Raw genomic sequence first — 22,899 nt, 5'->3', positions numbered from 1 at the left:
AGCCTCGCTTCATCGACCCAGCAGGTATTCAGTTGCAACCGGATCTCACTTACGAAGTTGTTCCGTCGCAGATTTTGGATTGGAAGAAGCAACAGTTGAGGTCCAAGACGATACCTTTAGTTAAAGTGGCTTGGGGAGATCCGTTAGCTCAAGACTTCTCTTGGGAGCGAGCAGCGGACATGAGGGAGCAGTACCCGTATCTGTTCGAATGATGAAGGTATGTATTTTAATCTTGATCTCAGTTGGATTATGAGCGTTTATGTGGCTTGCTTTAAGTTGGTGGTTGATTTGCAATTTCGAGGACGAAATTGTTTTTAAGGAGGGGAGGATGTGATGACCCGCTTTTGAGTGTATTTTCGCGGAAATAATTGTTTTTATTTTAATTAATATATCAGTTATTTTATTTTAATTTATTTGCATTTTAAAAATTGGGTTTTAATTTAATTTAATTTATTTGAGGTTGTGTTTTATTTCTTTAAGTTGTTTTGTGGTTTTTAATCTTTTTCGGCGGTTTGGTTCGTTTTCCCGGAGTGAGGATTGGACCTCATCTCTTTTCACATCATTTTCCTTTTTTTTCTTTTTCTTCTTTTCTCTTTCTTTTCTTTTTTCTTTTCTTTTCCTTTTCTTCTTTTTCTTTTTTTTCTTCTCCTTTCCCCTGCTTCCCGCTCGACCGAACCCCCCTCGGTGCTCTCTCTCTCTCTCTCTCTCTCTCTCTCTCTCTCTCTCTCTCTCTCTCTCTCTCTCTCTCTCTCTCTCTCTCTCTCTCCTCCCTCTCCCTCACGCCGGCGTCACCTTCTCCAGCCCCTACCGCCGCCGTCCGGCCACTGTTCGGCCTCCCACCGGTCCCATTCTCTTCCTCTCCCTCCGGTGCACCACCCCTCCAAAACCCACCCCCAACCGGCCGGCCGTTTGGCCGGAAAAGCACCAAGAAGGGCGCACGGATTTTGCTCCGATCCGCCGCCGTCGCTCCACCTCCGGCCACCATTTCTTCACCACTTCATCACCGACTCCTTGCCGTCCTAACCCACCCATTTCCGGCCTCCAACGACCACCGGAACAGCTCCTACGAGCTTAGTTTCCGTTTTGGGTAATCCGGCCATTTTCGGCGATTCCGCCGCCACCCACAGCCGTTCATCACTTCCAATAGCTTCACAACCATCCCTAGACCATTCCCTATCAATCTCGTGTCCTAGTTTGTCCCCGTTCAAAAGTGGGTTTTTCAAACCCACGGCCACAGTGAATTTTCACTGTGACGTTGCTGTTTTTCCGCCGTTTGCAACGCCGCTTGTTTTCTAAAATTGCCGTATAGCGCTGTAAGTAGTTTCTAAACCCTATTTTCAGATTTTAATATATATTACTCATTCAAATATTTACTGTTGTTGGTTGTTGATTCCGGACTGAGTCCGAGGAGTTTCGGGGGTCGGATGGATGGAGGACGGAGTTGTCTGTTTAATTGATTTATGTTGGTTGGTTATTTTATTATGCATTGTTATGGCATTACATGGTGCATGCACGTGTATTTGTGGAATTGGTGAAAAGCCTGTGTATTGGCGTGAGTGGTTTTATGGGTGCGTGTGTATCACGAGCCCAAGCCGGGATGGGTTATTATCTCGGTGGAGCTCCTCTGGTCACTCGGGAGCGGAATAAACTGAGTGATGTCCCCTGAGTTGTCGAGAGAGATGACGGGAGCGGGGCTAGGGGATGCTTGGCTACGAACGCGCCGGGCGCGGAACCGGGTATCGCCCTACTCACCGACTCCGTGGCCCTTCGCTGGCGAGGGCTAGAGGATGCTTTGCTACGCACGCGCGGGACGCGGAACTGGGCATCGCTCGTTAGGTGTCACATGCGTGGTGGTACTCTACGGTGTGACACTGGAGCCAGGGTGTGCGGATGACCCCTATGGGAGGTCATGGTGCATACGGTTAAAATTGGATAATGGTTTATGAGGCCAAATGGGACTTTTGGCATGGGCCAGATGGACTTCTGGCGAGATATTGGGCCGGATGGACTTCTGGCGAGATATTGGGCCAAATGGACTTTTGGCGGCCAAATGTGACTTTTGGCGTGTTTTTCGGAAAGGATGTGTTTTTGGGCCAAAGGGATTTTTTGGCGTGTGTGGAAAACTGGTGTTTTTGGGCTTTGGGCATTGGGCATGGTTCATGCATATTGTTTGAGTTTTATGTGTTTTTATCTGGTAGTGTTTGGGTTTTACTTACCTGCGGTACCATTAGTGGTTCCGTAGCTTTTGGTGCAGAGTTAGAGGACGAAGAGGAGGAGGCTGAGCCCAAGGATGCGGCTCCGCCGGGTTGCTGATGCTATCTTTTTATTTGTTAAAACTATATTTGTGTTTTGTAATATTTTACCTATGTATGTTTTAAACAGCTTGTATTAAGTTAAGAAAAATTCTGGTACTTAGTTATGACTTTCGTTATCCGCTGCGTATTTCTCTGTACACATCTGTTGCCTTGCACACACTCGGCACCCGTCGATGGGATGGTGACCCGGGTTGTCACCATCCGGACGTCTCAATTTCCCCGTGTTCGGGCGTGGGGATTTTGGGGGCGTCACAGATTCAGTCATACTTTTTCTATTGAATGGATTAGTTCTTTGATTATATTTGGATAAATTATTTATCTATATTAATTTAGTTCTTTATTACAATATTGCTCCTTGAGTATATTATCGTCGTTGAATTTTCTTAATACGGATAATATTTTATGTATTTTAAAAGTGATGAATGATTTTTTAAAGGGTTATATTTGATTTCATTTTGGTTTATAAATCTATATCTTTCGATTGAAAATTTTGGGAATTGAGTTCCTGATTGAGTTATTCAATGAATTAAGAATAATTAAAATACGGGATTTGTACAAGGGATTTCTGACGCTCTACTGTTCTTCAAATTTTAGTACTTTTTCCGTTAATCACTTTGCTTCACTTTAATTTGCAGTTAAAATTAATTTTTGTTCTCCATTACTTATTTAATATTTTTCTTTAGTTTCTTTATTCCTTCTACTATTTTTTTAAATTGTCTCCCTGTGAAATCGACACCCCAAAACTGTGGTACAACTATCATATTTTTCTTTGGACGTAATCACTTGTCATTTTGTTGATCGTGATTGGCATTTACAAAAAGGAGTCATAATTTTTTTTAATGTCCCACTCCCACACAATGGTGTTATTGTTGCTATTGCTCTTCAAAAGTGTTTCACAAATTGAAAAATTGAGAATAAAGTGTCTACAATAACAGTGGATAATACTAGATATAATGATATAGTTTTAAGGGTTCTAAAAAATGTTTTTACTTTAAAAAAGAAGTTATCTGTTGGGGGTCAACCTTTTCTTATGCATTGTTGTGCACATATAACAAATTTATTGGTTAGAAATGGACTTAATGAGATTAGTGATATTGTCGATTGTGTTCAAGAAGGGGTGAAATACTTGGTTGTATTATAAGCTCGTATCAAGCAATTTAGTAAAATTGCAAAATAGTTGCAATTACTAACGAAGAAACTTTTTTTGGATGTTCCTACCCAATGGAATAACACTTAGCTAATGCTAGCAGCAACCTTAGAGTTTACAGAAGTCTTTCCAAGATATGGAGATAGGGATCAAGGTTTTAATTATGTTCCAAGTGTTGAAGATTAGATAAAAGTGAAAAATGTCTATTAAATTTTGGCAGTTTTTAATGAGGTGACAAATATTATCTCAGGAATCGAGTATCCAACCACTAACTTATTCCTTCTTGAGGTATGGAGAATAAAAGATGTGTTGAACAAGAAGTCTCTTGACCAAAATGATTACATACAAACAATGATTGTAAAGATGAATATGAAGTTTGAGAAATATTGGAAGGAATGTAACTTGCTTAATTATGGCAGTAGCTGCAGTTTTGGATTCAAGGTTCAAAATGGTGCTTGTTCAATTGATCTATTTTCTAGTAATTTATTCAGAACCTGAAGCTACTAGAAATATAAAAACTATCTTGAGAATTTTAAGTGAGTTGTATGATGAATATGTTGAAAATTATAATTTAGCTAATATGGAGTCAAATGGACATGACAATGCTCGAGACATAGGTTCTTCTTGTGGTAGTTCTATCAATTCTGTGGGGAAGAATGTAATGAATGGCAGGTCTATATTTGAATCATTTATTAGAAGTGTTGATACCATTTGACCAATGAAATCTGATTTGGATGTTTACTTAGAGTAAGGTGTATATATTTGTAACAAGGATTCATATTCACATTTTGATGTCTTGGAATGGTAGAAGGCCAATGATTTAAAATATTGCATTTTATCTACAATGACATTTGATATTTTGTCAATTCTAATTATTACAGTGGCTTCAAAATCTACATTTAGTGCTGGTGATAGAGTGATTGATCCTTATCGTGCATTAATTTCTGTTGAAACAACAAAAATGTTGTTATGTGGAGCTTATTGGGTTTAGATACTTCATGGTTTGAAAAAATATCAAGTGTAAATATAATTTATTTAGTAATTTTTCATTGCTATCTAGAACTTGTCTAAACTTATTGAAAACTTGTCCTAACTAATTTTTCTTTTTCATTTTGTAGAGAAAAGAGCCAACTTGTAAGAGGTTTTACTACCTGACGTGAATTGCTAGCAGGTTGTATATTTTTGCATTTTGGTATAATGCTATTTATTATTAAATTGTTATTTTGTTATATCATGTTGCTAATGATATCATGTGTGTTTTGCATCATAGGTTGATGGGGATTGACTTTTGGCTGGTTTTTTATTTTTTTTGTGAATTGATCTACTATTAGCAATTAAAGGAAGTATGTTTATAAGATAGGTTGTTTAAGTAAGGGTGTAATTGTTTTTGTGGAAAAACTTTGGTGACTTGTTGGAACCGTCCACCTAGACAAGGTTGTTGGAAATTTAGATTTTTTTGAAAGTTTGGACATATAGATAATTTCATTATTTGAATAGCTGACTTATACTTAAATTGCACAAGTATAGGGAATGTTGCAAACCGCTGTATTTTGTAAAAATTTAATTGTACATGATGGAGAAATATGGATAATATGAAACAATTTTTTTGTAGTGTTTTATTTTTGTATAGTACTTGGTGCTCAAATAAATGTTTTAACATGTTGATATTGCTTTCATGTTTATTATTCTTGGCTATTATTATTAGGTTGTTTATTACTTTTATTTATTATTCTATAGGTTATTATTCAATCTAATGTGTTTCATTCATTTTTAGACTAGGTGTTTATTATTAGTGTTTGTCATTTTATCAATAAGTTGCTTACTCTTAGTTAAGATTAGTGGATTTAATATTAGGTGTTCTGGTAAGTTGAAAATTATGGGGGTTTATCTTTTCTTTTATTCTCTTTAAACTAAGACCAACTTTTACACACTTATGTAACTTTGTCAAATGTAGAATTGGCTTCTATATTCCAAGGTGAAGGCCAACGTATTTACATTGATTTATTTTTAATGAGAATGTTGGTGATTTATTTTTAATGAGAATGTTGGCTCCTATGTCATATGCGCATAAAAAATGGGACTGAAGTGAATAAAAGTTGGTGGACCTTTCAGTTTGTAAATCTGAATCTATGATTTAGAAGTTATTATTGTGAATCTATGATACCTTAGAAGTTGGAATTATTTACTTGTTTTAGTTTGTAACTGTATTGTTGCAAGTGATTAATCATTGATTTATTTACAATAAGAATGTTGTGAATAAACAATGCTATGTAATGTCCTATCAGAGATGAGGTTGAAGTGAATAAGAGTTGGAGGACTTTTTTCTACCATTATTTTAGTTTATTTTTCTAGCTAATACTATAATTAGTGATCTACCATTTGAAATTATAATTTATTGTGATACCTTAGAAGTTAGAATTATTTAATCATTGGTAACTGTATTGTGGCAAGTGATGAATCATTAATTTATTTGTAAAAAATAATGTTGTTTAAGCAATGTTATGCCATGTACTGTTGCTGACTGCTATGCATTAGAAATGGAGCTTATTTGGCTGAAGTCATGAATAAGAGTTGGATGACTTTTCTTCTATCAATTTTTTAGTTTGTTTGCCTAGTTGATGCTATAATTAGTGATTTCCAATTTGAAATTGTAATTTATTATCATGCCTTAGAAGTTGAGATTATTTACCTATTTGTAACTATATTGTGACAAGTGATTAATCATTAATTTATTTGCAATAAGAATGTTGTGAATAAGCAGTGTGAATCTGTAATAGTCATGTGTTGCTGACTATTATAGTGCTATGTATCAGAAATTAGTCATGTGTTGCTGACTATTATAGTGCTATGTATCAGAAATGGGACTGATTCGGCTGAAGTCATGAATAAGAGTTGGAGGACTTAAGACTTTTCTTCTACCATTTTTCTAGTTTGTTTTCCTAATTGATGCTATAATTAGCTATTTACCATTTGAAATTGTAATTTATTGTCATGCCTTAGAAGTTAGAATTATTTACCTATTTGTAAGTTTGTAACTATATTGTGCCAAGTCATGAATCATTGATTTATTTGAAATAAGCATGCTGGTTAAGTAGTGTGATAGTCATTTGCAATAAGAGTTTAATCTAATATTTATTATCGAAATTCTAGTTAAAATTGATTAAAAGAAATAATCTTATTTGTGCATTAGATTTAACCCAAGCTCGAGGTCGTATCAACTTGTTTATTTTTAGTATTCGAGTTCTAGTCGAGTTTGATTTTAATATATGTTAGGCGAGCCGAATTCAATCATAAATTTTAAATACTTTTCGAGCTCAAGTCGAGTTCAAGCAACTATATATGATAATCGAGCTCACGACTCCTAATTCAAATTTGAGTTGACTTAGTTTGTTTGTAACCCTACCTCCAACTGATTAGTGCTAGAATAAAATGCTGGGACAAAATCTTTGATTTACTACAAAAGATTAAGGTCTAATTTGTTTTTAGAGATGAGAGAGATACGTTAAGTTGAAATAAGTTAAATAAAATATTATTATAATATATTATTTTTGTAGTGAGATTTGAAAAAATTAAATTATTTATTTTATTTTGTATAAAAATTTTAAAAAAATTATAATGATTAAGATTATACGAGAGTTTTATAAAAATAAACAAAGCCTAAATAATATTAAGATAGGATTGATATTTTGAGAGATGTAGGGCCCTCAATTAGGTTTTTTTTTACCTGAGACGTGTAAGACAGCCCAAGCCCTAATGTTTTTGTGATGTCAAGCCCATCATGGCGTGGCCCTACACTTTATTGACTTTACGCAAAACCGATCGAAACACTTTTTCTCGCGCCACCGAAAATATATACCATATAGGGCAGAGCCGCATAAGTAGAACATTAGGGAAGCTTATTATATAATTTGCTTTCAAGTTCAACTTCAAGATCATCAATAAGAGAGCTGAAATTTCTTGTTCTCTTATATTGTCTATCTGTCTAAAAATAGTCTGTCTTGGTTCAAATCATAATCATACACACACACACATACATATATTATATATATATATAGAGAGAGAGAGGTTTGCGTATACACATGACTAATTGACAAAGGAGATCCTAGATAACTTATAATCTTTAGAATTGTACATGTTCTGCCTATATTATATATATATATATATATATATATTTATATATATATTATATATACCCATAAATTAGATAATATATATACCCATAAATTAGATCGAATATATTTGTATATATATATCTACCAAAACGATGATATATTTTGTACGCTTTTTCCGCTTGAGTTGCTTCCAAAAACTACTGAAATGATGTGGTTGGTTATGGAGGACAGGGTGGAGAAGTCAATAGCGTGTGGGTAAGGTAGAGGAAATGATGCATGCATATATGCAGGCTGATCACACCCTTTTTGCTTTATCATATTTCTTAGGAGAATGCCTTTCAGACTCGTGTGTTATATATACAATAAGCTTCACAAACACTACTAGCTATTAATCAAGCCGAAACACTCACTAAAGATGGGGTTTTCACTACCAGGTTTCTCATTACTGTTCCTCCTAACACTCCTTGATCTGGTGCTTTCCAGTGAAGGCACTGACATTATTAGCTTTTACGAAAACTATAATGTTACTTGGGGTTTTGATCACGTCTTATCTCTAAATCAAGGGAGGGAAATCCAGCTCTCAATGGATAGTTCTTCGGGTTATATATTCTCTCCTTCTCCTTCTTATTAATTAATATTTATCTTATTATTTTGTAAATATATATAAACTTCTAGTCATTACATATGGTCATGAAAACTAAAACTACGTAGATATGTTCGATATATATAGGATTATTTATTCAATCAGTAATATTAATTCAGTCACTCAACCGCGCGTGCTTAATTAATTTTCTACACACCAGCAAATTATTAAAACGGTGGGCTCTAATTGCAGCTTCTCTCTATTCTATGATGTTTCTGTATCTTGTAGGGGCTGGTTTCGCATCCAAGTTAAGCTATGCCTCTGGATTCTTTCATTTGAAGATGAAGCTACCCGACAGGGATTCTGCTGGAGTAGTTACTGCTTTCTATGTGAATCATAAGCCCTTCTCTTATCATAATTAATTAAAAGAAGGGTTATAGCCGCGCTAAGAGATTATTTCACAGAAATAAATTCAAAAATTTATATAGTTTCATGTAATTCCTTAGATCTATTTTATAATATAAAGTTATTTTATAATATAAATAATTTTATAATCTGATATACTATATCAAGTAACATCAGTTCGTGTGTTTATTTTTACAAAATTTCTTTACGAGCAAAGCGTTTCTCATCAGTTAAACTATATATGTCATACCCGATGCATTTGATTCTCAGTGAAAATCATATATTATTTTCAAGGTGATCTGTGTCTATATATAATTATGCAGCTAACCTCTAATGGTAATAAGCATGATGAGCTGGATTTCGAGTTCTTGGGGAATAGGGAAGGCAAGCCGTACACATTACAAACAAATGTATTCGTAAATGGTCAAGGGAATAGGGAGCAAAGAATTCATCTTTGGTTTGATCCCACAGCAGATTTTCATACCTACAAAATTCTCTGGAACCAACACCAGATTGTGTACGTATGTAGGAAGATTAACAAGATATTGTCTTTTCTGCATGTTCATGTCTTTCTGTCTGTATTCTTGCTGTTTGTCTGTCCGATGATCAGTAATTTTCTTGACATGATCCTTAATTTCAGACAATGTGTACGTACTGTAGATTTTTTGTGGAGGATACGCCCATCAGAGTGTTCAAGAACATGAAGAGAGACATAGGAGTTGATCATGAGACGTACCCATCACAGCCAATGCAAATCGAAGCCAGCTTGTGGAATGGAGATAGCTGGGCAACTGATGGAGGCCAAACAAAAACGAATTGGAGTAATGCACCATTTAAAGCACACTTTCAAGGATTTGAAATCGGTGCCTGCTCAGTTGATCATGATCAGATCAACTCAGGCGCCGACTTTGAACATTGTTATTCTACCGGGTATTGGTGGAATACGGAGAAGTACTGGAAGCTGAATCACAGAGAGCAGCGAGAATACGAGAAAGTGAGAAATATGTACATGAACTATGATTATTGTTCTGATAGGACTAGATATCCTACTGATATTCCTCTCGAGTGCCTTCAGCATTAATTAATTAATAAAACAAGAACGCATGAACGCGCGTATGCAAGATATATATATATTTAAAAAAAAGTTTTAGACATTTATCACTCGAAGCTAGGACTTAAAATGAGATCATTAATCAAGGACGAGAGAGACACTTTCTTATCCATGCATGTAATATTACACGTCACAGTACGGGATCGGAACAAGTCTTGCAATTTATAACCTTGAAAAATAACGTTCTCTATATATGCTCCAGCATTAACTTCGATTTGCTTTTGCTTGTAATTAACTTCGCCGATTTACGTTCGTACGTACGTCTAATATAAAATGGAAAGTGCTAATGCATTATTCCAATGGGGTGGAACTTGGAGGCCAACAATACCGTTGAATGACCCACGATGACGGCTTGGGCATTAATATGGTACTCGGATGTTCATCGATTAAATAAATAATAAATAAAGTATATAAATTACAATTAGTGAGACATAAAAATTTATATGATTTAGTATAAAAGCCTATATCTACGGGTTGTTTAGGGATAAAATCTATTATATTTGAATGATTTTATAATTTCTCATAATTTTTTATAGCTTTCAATACAATGGAGGAAATATGGTTTTGGAGAGGTTAAAGAAGAAGCATTCGCTGTAGAAATCTAGAGAGAGCCAATAATCTAAGAAGTCTATGGAGAAGTTGACTAAAGATTCTCTCATTTTATAGATGTCTCTTTTATTTTGAGTAGTTGAGTCATACTTATTTTATGTCACTTTCACATTTTTGTACCAAGTCTTTTGGCTTTATCTTTTCCTTAGTTTATCTTTTGGATTTATCTTTTCCTTGTCTTAACCCTTCTTTTATTATTGGTGATGAATTTTCAATGGATTGGACCTCTTTCATATTATATCCAACAAATGTTTAAACTTTTTAAGGTTGAATTGTCCAACAAGAAGGCCTAGAGGGCAAAGTTTTGAAAATCGTTTTGTTTCAGACAAAATGTTAAGAATTTTGCTGTTCCAAAATGACTATTTTGGTTAGAAATTGAATGTACGGTGGTCTTTTTGTAATTATGTTGAATCCCATGACATATCTGTTTACCTACATTTTCTTATTTTTCCAATTTCTTTTCTAAGTCTCCCCTTTCCCCTTACGAATTCATCTCAGTCTCTCAGGCCTTGTATGTTTTCACAATTATTCTTATCTCATCTAATCATTACAATCTTTTCAAATTCCCATATAAAATAAAATAAACAATTTAATTTTTTCAAATCTCAAAATAAAAATAATATTACAAAAATATATTCTAACAATATTTTATTCAACTTTCAACTTTTATCTTATCTCATCTGATATGCGAAAACAAATGAGGCCTGGTCTTAGCAAGTGAAAAACCCTTCATCGATCTCTACAGTCCACACTCCAACAACACCACCTCCACAATGTTGTAGCTCCATTATGTCGCTCGTTACCGTGAATCGTGAGTCATGGCCTGCAGCAACAACGCCATCCCATCATGAATCGCGGATTCGCGAGTCTCGGCCTCTACAATGTTGTAGCTATTGTTGCTCCCCCGTCTACGTGAGGACACCATTCCACCACCGCAGCTTATGTCTTGACCGCATGTCGTTCTTCAGTTGTAGCATGTAGATCCCCTTTAACGTCACTACAGGTATTAGATTATTAGTTGTAGATCTACACCCTTTTTGCTTTGTGTATTGAGAATTTGAGATTGATATGCATATATATAATAGACCTGCTTTTGACTAAATCATAAGATAGGAATTTCTCCCACAATTATATATAATATTTTTACAAAATATTCTCTGAAATTGCAATATATATAATTTCACAATATATGTTGCTGCATGCTCAATCAGACATGGCCTTTGAAGATTTTACCATATATGGAAATAATGAGAGTTAACTGGGCATGCGTGTTGCAGACTTCTAAATGTTTGAAGATTTTTTGGTTTGAGCATTTCTTCATATATATATATATATATATATATATATATATATATATATATATATGTGATTAAGCCTTCGCCTCTAGTTGGTTCAATATATTTTATTAGTAAAGGGCAAGGAAATTTAGAAAAGTGATTCAAAATGTTTAGGCATAAAGCTTCAGTGGTTGAAGATTTGGTGTGAATCCATGGTAAATGAGGCTCTTGTTGTGTGCTCTCCAGGCCACTGTGGGAGCTTGGCAGCGTTGGCTACTTTAGACTTAAATGATTAGATCATCTCATATTTCAATGAGTTTCCTTTACTTGATGCAACTTAATAATTTGAAGAGTATTTTTAACTTTTAGTACTTTTATGGACCCAAATCTGTTGTAGTTTGAATATACGTTTAGATGCTTGACTTATAAATGTCTGTTTTGGTAAACTTGCTATTGTTGGTTCTTGAATTGATCCTTTTTTATTATTATTATTTTTTTATCATTATGTAGGAGTATATAAATATGTGTGTTTAAGACTTGTATTGAGTATTGAGAAGTATTATTAAGTTTATCATATATGTATATTTTTAAGATTTATATTGGTTTTATTTTGGAATACAGTTATTATATATATAATTTATTCATATAATGTCTATCTTGAAATGGTACACTGAAACGTACCAGTACCGAAATATTTCGTTTTAATGTTTCAACTAGAATGGAATTCAAGATTTTTCTTGAGAGTCTTCAAGTCAACTATGATAGGAACTGCTTATGAAAATTGTAGAAATACAAATTTTAGGAACTTGTACCTGGTTTTCCATCGTCAAATAATGCAATGAAGATCTTCAAGGGTGGACCTCAAAGAGACATTAAGTCCTGGCAAGGGTCTTTGAGGATGGGCCTATAGGACATTTGTTTGTGTGAGTGTATATTTGATAACTGAGCATAGGACCATTTGTTGTTAACAAAGAGAGCATATTTTAACAAAGAAAGCATATTTTGTACTTAGTAACTATTTTTGTTTTCCTTGGTTCTATTTTTTGCCCTCTTAAGACAATTTTACATTGGTGTTAAGGTTTGAGTTAGTTTGTTGTAACTTGCACTTAGTGGTCAGAGAGCCCATCAACCTATAAGTCCATCTTAGGTACTTTCCAAGCTCATTGACTCGTTTTTGAAGGCAACCCACATGAGGCAGTTAGGGACTTTGGAGGTTCATTCTCGAAAGTAATCCACTGTTAGTGATTATGGTGAAAGGTAGCCCCAATCTTATACCTGTATGCTGACACTTCTCGTTAAGGCAACAAGAGCTTCACTCGACCATTGTTTTGGCGGGAGGCTTGCTCGACCACTTTGATGAGGTAGTGAGAGGATTGCTCAACTTCTTTGCTCAGACATAAGTGTTAACCCCAATCGCATACATGTTTGTTAACCTTGGTCGCTTGTTTTGTGAGGGCCTAAGTACTTGACTCTTGAAGTGGTCTAGGTTTTTGTGCGAGTGTTAATCCTGGTCTCATGCACATGCATTAACCCTATCTTTTAGTTTCGTGGGAGGCTAAAGTGCTTGACTTTAGGGCGGCCTGACTTTCTTATGCGAGTGTTAGCCTTAGTCACATGCATGTACGCTAACATTTCTCACTTGGTAGGAGGCTTTCTCAGCTACGCTATTGTGGTGGGAGGCTTGCTCTATCACACTACTTTGTGAAGGTATATGTGTGCCTTTTTTAATGTGCCAAGAGGTTCCAGTGTTTGACTCTAGGATGACCTGACTGTTTTGAGAAGTTTTCACAAAAAATCAAACTGGTTAGTTTAAATAATCAAAGTCACGAGTTTGAGATTTGCAAACCTGAGCTATGACCGAATGTTTGGTGATAGTTTGATATCTGGAGTGTTCAAGTGTGGACAAGGAGACAACCCATTGTTAGGTTTTCCTTTCACTCTCTTCTTTTGTTGGAGTGCAGCGAGGGCTCGAGGCACCTTGGTGAGCCTTGAGGACCTTGGTAAAGATTCAACGCGCCTAAATGAGTGCTCTAGGGTAGTTTGTTATGGTAAAGATAAAGAGCTAAGGTGCCAAAGTAATACTCAAAGGCGACCCCACAATTGGTGCTCAAGGTTAGTTAGTTGAGCTTTTTTTCGGGTAGGGGTTGATCGTTATTATGCATCCTCTTTATTCCATCTATTTGCCCTGTGGATGTGCATTACCTTAACTTGCTTTTGGTTAAGACGAGGGAGTAAAGTTTGTTTCTGCTTATTCATCCTTATGGATTCTCTTGGAATCTTACTAAGCTTTGTGGGGAAACCCTCAAAAAATCAAAATTTGATAGTGAAAATAAAATCCAAACAAGAAGTTTGAGAAAGGTAAACCTAAGCCATTTAGTTGCTGCTTTTAATTTTGCTTGACGAAGATTGTTTGCTGCTAAGTGATTTTTGCCTAATGGAGATTGTTCGCCATTGAGTGATTTTTGTTGATAGAGATTGTTCGTCTCAGAGTGGTTTTTGTTTGCTGGAGATTGTTTGTCTTTGAGTGGCTTTGCTGTATGGGGATTGTTCGTCTTTAAGTGGTTTTTGCCTGATGTAATTTGTTTGCACTTGGGTATTTTTTATTCATCTAGCTTGTGTATTCTCTTGTGTTGCTTGTGTGTATGGGGTCTCGTGGTTGAGCGCAGGAGGCCTAAGCATTGTTGATTCAGATCAACTCGCAAACTATGTTGTATGTAAGCTCTTCTATCATCGTGTTCCTATTTTTTCATTCTCTTTTGGAACCTTGTAGAATTTTGGGGAGTTGTATGGGTGGAACACTTGACTCCAAACTTGTTAGTATAAGTAAAATGACAAGTTTGGAGTTTGGAGGCGAGCTTCATTGCTCTAGGGAAACATCATAGCTTGCCAGTGAGCCCCTCGGTTGCTAGGAAGTGAGCTTTAAGTGCTCACTTGAACCTCTATTTTGCCTGCAAGTGAGCTTTAGTGCTTGCCAATGAGCTTTTCTTTGCTCGGAAGCGAGCTTTAGTGCTCGAGCACGTGGGCTATGTTTGCTACTCGAGCATGTTTCATTGTGCACCTTGATCATTGCTCGTCTGAGACTCCTTTCATGCGGGTGGGTTGAGTGCTTTGGTCATTGGCATATTGCTCAGTCGAGACTCCGTTGCTCGAGTCTCTCCACCGTTGGGGCTAGCTTCATTGCTAGCTCGAGGGTCTCCATGTATGTGTAGGTTGAGTGCTAGCCTTTTGTAATTTTTCACTTGGGACAGGCATTGTTGCTCGACCGTGAGCCATGTGCTTTGCAGATGGTGAGTTCCATGGCTCAAATGTGATGCTTATTATGTGGGATGAGCTAAGTGCCCACACTCTGCCTGGAGGCGAGCTACGTTAATAGCCCACAATCCTGGTTGCTTGGGGCAAGCTAGTGGTCGACTTACTTGTTGCCTGGGATGAGCATCATTTCTTGCACGATATTTATTGTATGGGTGCGCTAACTATTTGCCATTTTACGCTCAGGGGTGAGGCATTGCTTGCCCATGATGCAAATGAACCAAGTGTCTGCCACACCTTTTGCTTATGATGAGCTACAATGCTTGCCCATTAGGGGCAAGGTACTTGTCGGTTGCTTACTTGTGACCCATATTTGTTGCTTGAGAGGGGGGTGGGTGGTGGTGGTTTATTGCCCACTGTGGACACTCTAGTTCGAGGTGGGCACTTGCTCGTTATTCGTGACGAGCAGCATTGCTCTCACGTGTATTGCTCATGGCGAACTGGTTCATCCAAGCTTTTACCTTGTGATCCATCTTCGATTTGGCAAGAGAAGTGCTTGCCAGGCGTGTGTAGCCTGGTGAGCTTTGTTGCAGACATTGCTCACTTGAAGCCTACATGTTGTTTAGGGCGAGCAACAGAGCCATGCTTTTTGAGGGAGAAGCTTCATTGCTCACCCGTGGTGTGGGCAAACCAAGTGCATGCCGCGCTTGTTGCTTGGGGTGAGTCTCATTGCTCGCGTCCTAATGGCGAGTTCAACGTTCGCCCACTTCACGTTCAACCTATATGTGCATACATACATCACGCCATGCACCGATTTCTTTCTTTCTTTTTCTTTTGTGTTTTAGACAGTCCTAATATAATCAAAAGAAATACCCAATGAAGGAGAGAGGAAAGTAAGAGGGATACTTATTTGCCTTTTTGGAGAAGATCTGGCAAGCATGTTGATCTTTTTTTTTTGGTTTGAAGGGTGATAAATCTCGATCCGACTGACGGTACCAAACTATTGATACATTTTTTCGACAGAATTAAAACCCAATAATATGATTGAATTTCCCAACAATATGTTTGAATGGTCCACAATGACGGCTTGGGCATTGATATAGTGCTCAGATGTTCATTGCTAAAATAAATTATAAATATATTATATAAAATATAAATAAAGAGAGTGATACTGATATTTACATGATTTGACATAAAATTTTAACTTAATGAAATTTTTTTTTGGAGAGGAGGAAATTCACTATATTTATGTGATTTTATAGTCTCGTGTGCAAGGTCTGCTACTAAGTGCGTGTACAAAGACGTATCAGTGGAGATGTCATCCCATCTTTCCACGTCGTCTCTCTTCCCACACTGTCCTTGAGCCTCCTTCTTAACTCGACTTGTGAGCTAGCTATACTTCGGTTGCTAGACCTCTCAGAATGAGTTAGGTCCAGCCTGAGATGGATGTAAATCCCTTCTAATTATTTCCTTATATTCGAAGTGTACAGCATAAACATGTGGAGACTACTGTTAAAAGAAAGGAAAAATATAGTTGTAAACACAATTGTGCACTAATCTGTACATTAATGTAATGTGATTGGTCAAAAAATAGATTTTATTAAAAACAGTGTTAATTTAAATTTTAAGTATGAATAAATCAGTATTGGTACACAGATTAGTACGCAACTGTACTTGTATGTAGCAAAACTTTAAAAGAAAAGAAAGGTAAAAGAAGGTCTTTTGGGCTTTTGTTTGGATTGGGTCTGAATTTAATTATAACGATATGGATTGTCCATGAAGCCCAATGGTATCAGCTCTCTAATGGCTCAAGCTCGAGCCCAACCACTCGTTTTGCTTTGACCATTTGTCGGAGCTCCTGCGGTGGTCTCACGGCGGATCCTCTGTAGTTTGAATCGGGATCTGAGTCACTGTCCCAACTCCTCTCTCTCTCTCTCTCTCTCTCTACTACTCTAGGTACTAGACTTGCAGCCGGAACTCTTGATCCTAAGCTCACTGACCCGGAGTCCGCAATCCAGACTTTCCTAATGGCCCGCTTTCCAAGACCGACTATCTCGCTCTTCCTCATACTCTCCTTCCAAATCATCTTCTCCGCAATCGCTTTCGGATCGGATTTTCAAGAATCAGATGAAGAAGAATTCTCGGAAGAGTTGCTGCTGAGACCTTTGCCCGATCTGAAAGTATTAGCGCATTTCCATTTCGAGAGCAGAGCTCCGCCTTCTCTCTCCAACTCCCATGGCCGCCACCACCACCTCTTCCCCAAAGCTATTGCTCAGCTGGTACGTGTCTGTTCCCTATTCTTAGCCTCTGTTCGTTTCTAAGAAAGTTTTGGTGAGCGAGATATGTAATAGGGAACAGAAAGTTAATTTCATGGATCTTGCAGTCTCGTGCTTTTGAATATGGTTTCTAAAACCCCAGCTCAGTTAATTTCTTTGATAATTGACAGAAAAAGAAAGGTATTATCTGTTAGTGCTAAAAATAAAAAGAGTGCGAGAGAACAAAAATGAATGGCTACTGTTTCTATGGAGGTTTATCAGAGTAACAACATAGGTTTATGCTATGTGACTAATGTTCTCCACTCAACTTCAAGCACTGTGTTATTGAATTATATCCCCTAGCAAATGTGATTATATGCTAGTTTGAAATTCAAGTTACGCACTTGCTCAGTTCATTTGGATGAAAATATACCCTTCCTTTACTTGCACCTTGATTACCAAGCCAAATACATGGCAATACTGATTGCTACCTCAAAAAGTTTTAAATTATTTTTGCATTCATAACACGATGTTACTCGCCTTATTCTCAAATTTGCATGTCCAATTTCTTTCTTCCATGTCCCCTAATTGTCTTTGTTTGGTCACCTTTTTTCTGGTTTTTTATTAATTGATATTTTTTGAAACTTTGATCGTATTGCTTGGGCAGGTTCAAAAATTTCGAGTCAAGGAAATGGAATTATCTTTTACGCAAGGTCGATGGAACTATGATCGCTGGGGTGGATTTGACCCCATCTCAAGCAGCAACGCGAAGCCTCCTGGAGTGGAATTATGGGCTGCGTTTGATGTCCCTCAGTATCTGGTAGATGCTTCTTGGAAGAATCTAACCCATACTCTTTCGGGTCTTTTCTGTGCTTCAATCAACTTCCTAGAGTCTTCTACCACTTATTCTGCTCCTGAATGGAGCTTTCATCCTTCTTCAGGCAGTCTGAGGTATGGCACATTACCCCGTGAGGCTGTTTGCACTGAGAACCTAACTCCTTGGTTGAAGCTCCTTCCATGTCGGGACAAAGCTGGGCTTTCTGTCTTAATGGACAGACCTTCTATATATAGAGGATTTTATCATTCTCAGCAGTTGCGCTTGACCTCACCTGAATTTGAGGGCAGGCTGGAATCAGGAATTGTACTAAAACAAACACTTACGGTTGTTCTTCAGCCTGATAGTCAGAGAGCTAGTAATACTTACTCCAGTGAAACTAAATTACAACCAAGCTGGTCTTTGAGTTCGATTTTTGGGAGGAAAGTCACCTCAAGGTGTGTTCTTGCCAAGTCTAGTAATGTTTACCTTCAACTTGAGGGAGGTCTAGTAACTGAACTAGAGAATGTGCAGAAGGAGAATGTGATATCTTGGATTGATAATGTGGGCTCTGAAGGTTGGAGGACTAACCCTTTCTTTGATTTGTCTGTTAATCCTGATAGCGTGCTCAGAGAAGTGAATGGCTTGCATGGCAGTAGCTCATCTGTTCTTTACAAATATTCAGTTGCAAAGTACAGTGACTCTCGGCCATTTGATTTAGGCCTTACATGGAAGTCTCCTGTAGTTTGGTCGTGCCCACAAGCACCATTACATGCTAGTAGGTTCTTAATCGGTAGTGGGAATGAAAGGGGTGCTATTGCAATATCCTTAATATCCACAGGATCAAATGAGCATTTCCTGGGGGCTAATATTGTTGAAGACAGGTGTAAGTTGGAAGTTGACATTTTCCAAGTGGTGCCTTGGTATGTTAAAGTTTATTATCATACTCTACGAGTTTTTGTCGATGGACAACCTCAGGCAGTCACTGATGTTGTAGAGAAAATGCGTGTTTCACCTTCTGAAGACAAGGTATCGCCTGGGGTTATGGAGCTGGTCCTAAAATTTCCTTGTGACATAAAATCAGCTGCTTTAACATTAGAGTTTGATAAGGTATGAATCTATGATTTAGCATTCCTTCAACAATGTTTGATTGGATTATTTTTGGATGAGCATATTCTTTTGGACAAGAGCCTTGCTGTTGTATGATTGAATCACATATCTTCTCAATCCAAAACATAATGCTACTTAGAGTGAAAGACTGCCGATGGTGTTATGGGTTACATAGGTGTAAAAAGAAGGTGTATGAAAAGTGTTACATGGTGTCCATGACGTAACTTGAATATCTTATAATAGTGAATCTTTCTTATTTGTTGAAATGAATTCATAATTTAGACCCAGACATGTCTGGTAATGTACTTAATATGTATAGATTGTCAAATTCAGCAGTTTGGACTTTCATCAACCACCTCCAAACAAAAAGAAGACAAAAAGGTAGTTGAAATGCTCTACTATTATCTAGTATATGATTTGTACTCATCAGTAGTTACCTCCCCTAATTATTAGCTTTTCGAATGATTTGGCATTCAACATTGCAAGTTATAATATCAGAAACTATTGGAAGTGTTTACTATAACATGTAAAGTGCATCTTTATTGTGCATTTGGTTTTACACTACAAAATTGTTGATATTCTTGTTTAATATGATGTCTCCATAGGGATTTTTGCACATTGATGAATATCCTCCAGATGCTAATCAAGGGTTTGACATTCCATCAGCAATAATAAGCTTCCCTAATTTTCATGCAAGAACACATTATTTTGAAGATAACTCTTTGAAAAAGTCGCCTATGTTGTCTATGTTTCAGGTATCATCCACTCTTTGTATATCATTGGTAATAAGTGTGCTTTTGATTTCTTTGACTGCTCTGATGGACAGTCTGGATTTTTGGTGCAGGAAAAGAGTCGTGTTCGATCTTACTCAGAAGTCTTGCTTGTACCCTTGACAACTCCTGATTTTAGCATGCCTTACAATGTGATCACAATTACATGCACAGCATTTGCATTATATTTTGGATCTTTACTCAATGTGCTTCGAAGACGTGTTGGCGAGGAGGAAAGATTTCTAAAAAATCGAGGTAACTCATCTGTTGGTGTTGGCCATTTTTATTTATTTAAGATAATTCAAATTTGTAGGCCAATGAGTAAGCAACCACTTTTCATGATTTAGACGACAGTATTTATAATCCTTTGTATTAAATATAGGAGGTGGTGAATGGGATCCCACATTACCTAGGGGGAGGAGAAGTTTTTGCCCTTTATAATTATTTTAAGGGGTCTGATTTTGGATGGGAACGAATGAAGAACTATTAAGTCGTCCCAAATTCAAACTTTGACTAATCCTTTTAGAGCACAAGTCTAGATATGGCTTGTGGTTTTTTATGCTGTTGCGAATGGTATCAAGCAATCATAGTCAAAAGTGTGGGACTTGAGCTGCCCCGCATATACGGAATGGCCTGACAAGGACATCAAGTATTTGAGAGGAAGAGATTGTAATGTCCTTTATTGAACATAAGAAGTGGTGATCTAGGATTTCACATTGCTTGGAGGGAGAAGGGTTTTTTTCCCTTTCCAAGGAGTTTCAATTATAATCTTGATTAGTTATTTTGAAGTTTTAGTCTGGATGTGGCTTGGACTTTCATTGGGTTGGTACAAATAATATCAGAACAATCTCAGCTGGAAGTGTCGGACTTGAGTTGTGCCAGCTAGAACAGAATGGCCTTATGAGGTCCTCAAAGATCTAGGAGGGGAAATTGTAATACCATGTATTGAGTATGGAGGTGGTGAAGGTGGTGAATGATATCTTGTGGGAGGGACAAGTTTTTGGCCTTTATAATAATTCCAAGGAACTCTAATTGTAACCTTGACTAGTCCTTTTGTAGTATTAGCTCAGATGTGATTTGAGATTTCTTTGTGCCATTACAGTATTGGACATAATAACAGTCATCACTTGTGGTGGTGAAAACCATCTATGATCTAAGTACATTTTGTAAGGTTGGGTTGCATGGAATCATTTATGAATATATCCGTTGAGATTAATAAATGACTATATTAGAACTTCTGAGTGTGAGTTTGTCCATGTATCTCTGCTGGCTAGGATAGAAAAACCATATCATCAATCGCCATTCAACTTGGTTTGATTCAATAAAACCTTAATCTTAGCCAATAGTCTTTTTTATAGTTAGTGGAAAATTTTATTGAAGAAGAAGAGCAGTCTCAAGCATACAGCAAGTATGTAAGAGGACCACAACTATACAGCTAGAATATGAGAGGACCTCCAAGGGATTCCACTCTAACATATGAAGTTAGGAAAACAAACCCAAAGAGAGAAAGATGGAAGACTGCCCAAGGACTGTCATCCACTGAAATAGCACTTGAGAATAATCTTTCAGCATGCTCAAAGGAAGCTCTGCTCCATTATAAGTCTGATTTTCAACTAAATGCTAAGAAGTTAAGAACAATACATTTTTTTTTTTGATAATTAACAATATATATTTGTTTGTGTGCGCAAAAGAAAGATCGTCAAAGAAGAATAAAGCAGAGATCTTACCTACCTTAATTTATTTTTAACTATTCAACGAGTCTTAGTTAATTTAGTCTCAATGTTCTAGGATTTGGACAACAAATTATAGTGCAACACATTGTAATACCACTTTTTTCTTCTTACTTCATTCAGTAAGATGCTGAAGTGTTTATTTAAGACGAATCACTTCCCCATTTTCCATAAATGCGACCAAGTATCCAATAGATATATGAAGTGAATTAATCAACCCTCTATCTAAAAGTAGAGAGAAGAAAACTTTCTTACCCTGATAGTTCATCATTTAGAGATTTGAAATTCCTTTAAATGTTGCCAGATACAAGTCGTTTTAGGTATTTTCTTCTCTTGTTTATAGCTAAAGAGAAACATAAGGTAAAAATGTTATGGGGTAACTCTGGAAATCCAACTTTCTTTCTCCCGCCGGAATTGTTAAGTCATGTAGGTTGAGTAATCATCATTCTTATCTACAGAACGAAGATGTAACTTATCCTTGTGATTAATATTCTTTAATTTAACTGGCTTCTTGTTATCAGCTTCTAATGCTTGTTTTTCATTATGCTGCTTGCAGCTGCCAAGAAAGCTAGTCGGCTTGCTCAGCTGTTATCCATGTTGTCTGCCAAGATTAGAGGAAAAAAATGGGAACCTCCCCAGTCACCGTCGGCTTCATCATCATTCATCAGCTTGAAACTTATAGTTAAAGTTGTGTTGGTGACTGGGATTGCCATTGCTTGGCAATATTATTCCCAATGATGACATTGGTAACCAACTAGATACTTCCATGTAAAATACCTGCATTTGAGTTTAGTGTACAATATAAGCCTTCAATTCCAAAACTAACACCCAGATTTTTAGGAGTGGGTTATACACAGTTTTTTGAAAAACTCGTATTGAATGAATTGGTTAATGTGGAAATCTCGACAGTCTTGTTCAAGAATTTTCTTATTTAGTTACCAATTATCATTTATTCTTCCATTTTCCTTAACTAAGTAATCACAATTCTACCATTTAAGTTCCAAACATGATTTATCATATTTACAAATGAATTCAAGATAATTTCTTTGGTTGGATGAACCAAGTAATTGATTTGAACCGGAAGCAGTCACAACCAGGAGCGGAATTAGGATTTGGTGTGTTTTTTTTAATAATACTACATACAGTCGTGAAATGTGCAAACGTCGTACAATCGTTTTGAAAAAGAGTGTGGTCCATGATTAAAAAGTTAGTTTTTTTTTTTTTTTTGTGGGTCCTATATTAATTTACTTTTTTCAAAGAAATTATACGGTGTTTGTACAACTATAATTATAAATATCATTTTTCTTCTTTTTTTGGGAGAGGAGGGTTGAACAAAGTGTGTCGTATAAAGTGATAAACAGTAATCGATGAAACCAACATTTAATATTAATCATACAAGGTAGTTATTTAGG

The 22,899-nt window shown here is 36.6% G+C and overlaps 2 protein-coding genes across 5 annotated transcripts; both read left to right on the top strand.

Moving 5' to 3' along the window:
- The first annotated feature begins 7,951 nt into the window (after positions 1 to 7,951).
- On the top strand, positions 7,952 to 9,687 carry LOC122304054 (xyloglucan endotransglucosylase/hydrolase protein 2-like). Of its 2 annotated transcripts, none has more exons than XM_043116088.1 (4): positions 7,952 to 8,173; positions 8,446 to 8,528; positions 8,886 to 9,079; positions 9,223 to 9,687. In XM_043116088.1, exons 1-4 carry the CDS (start codon positions 7,990 to 7,992, stop codon positions 9,641 to 9,643), a joined length of 882 nt encoding a protein of 293 aa, XP_042972022.1. In that variant the 5' UTR covers positions 7,952 to 7,989; the 3' UTR covers positions 9,644 to 9,687. The 2 variants fall into 2 exon arrangements, with proteins under 2 accessions (XP_042972022.1, XP_042972021.1); XM_043116087.1 differs by having other exon boundaries at positions 7,953 to 8,173; positions 8,446 to 8,546.
- Positions 9,688 to 16,517: 6,830 nt separating this feature from the next.
- Positions 16,518 to 22,409, top strand: LOC122303682 (GPI transamidase component PIG-T). Of its 3 annotated transcripts, none has more exons than XR_006240790.1 (5): positions 16,519 to 17,087; positions 17,731 to 18,987; positions 19,307 to 19,368; positions 19,593 to 19,742; positions 19,832 to 19,994. XR_006240790.1 is itself a non-coding variant. In XM_043115569.1 (5 exons), exons 1-5 carry the CDS (start codon positions 16,836 to 16,838, stop codon positions 22,223 to 22,225), a joined length of 2,022 nt encoding a protein of 673 aa, XP_042971503.1. In that variant the 5' UTR covers positions 16,525 to 16,835; the 3' UTR covers positions 22,226 to 22,409. The 3 variants fall into 3 exon arrangements, 2 of the variants coding, with proteins under 2 accessions (XP_042971504.1, XP_042971503.1); XM_043115569.1 differs by lacking the exon at positions 19,307 to 19,368 and adding an exon at positions 22,044 to 22,409 and having other exon boundaries at positions 16,525 to 17,087; positions 19,832 to 20,012; XM_043115570.1 differs by lacking the exon at positions 19,832 to 19,994 and having other exon boundaries at positions 16,518 to 17,087; positions 19,593 to 19,743.
- Positions 22,410 to 22,899: the final 490 nt, after the last annotated feature.

The sequence above is a fragment of the Carya illinoinensis genome, chromosome 3 (assembly GCF_018687715.1).
Source record: "Carya illinoinensis cultivar Pawnee chromosome 3, C.illinoinensisPawnee_v1, whole genome shotgun sequence".
Lineage (NCBI taxonomy): Eukaryota > Viridiplantae > Streptophyta > Magnoliopsida > Fagales > Juglandaceae > Carya > Carya illinoinensis.
The sequence above is the reverse complement of the archived record's forward strand: the minus strand, read 5'-3'. Positions and strand labels throughout refer to the sequence as shown.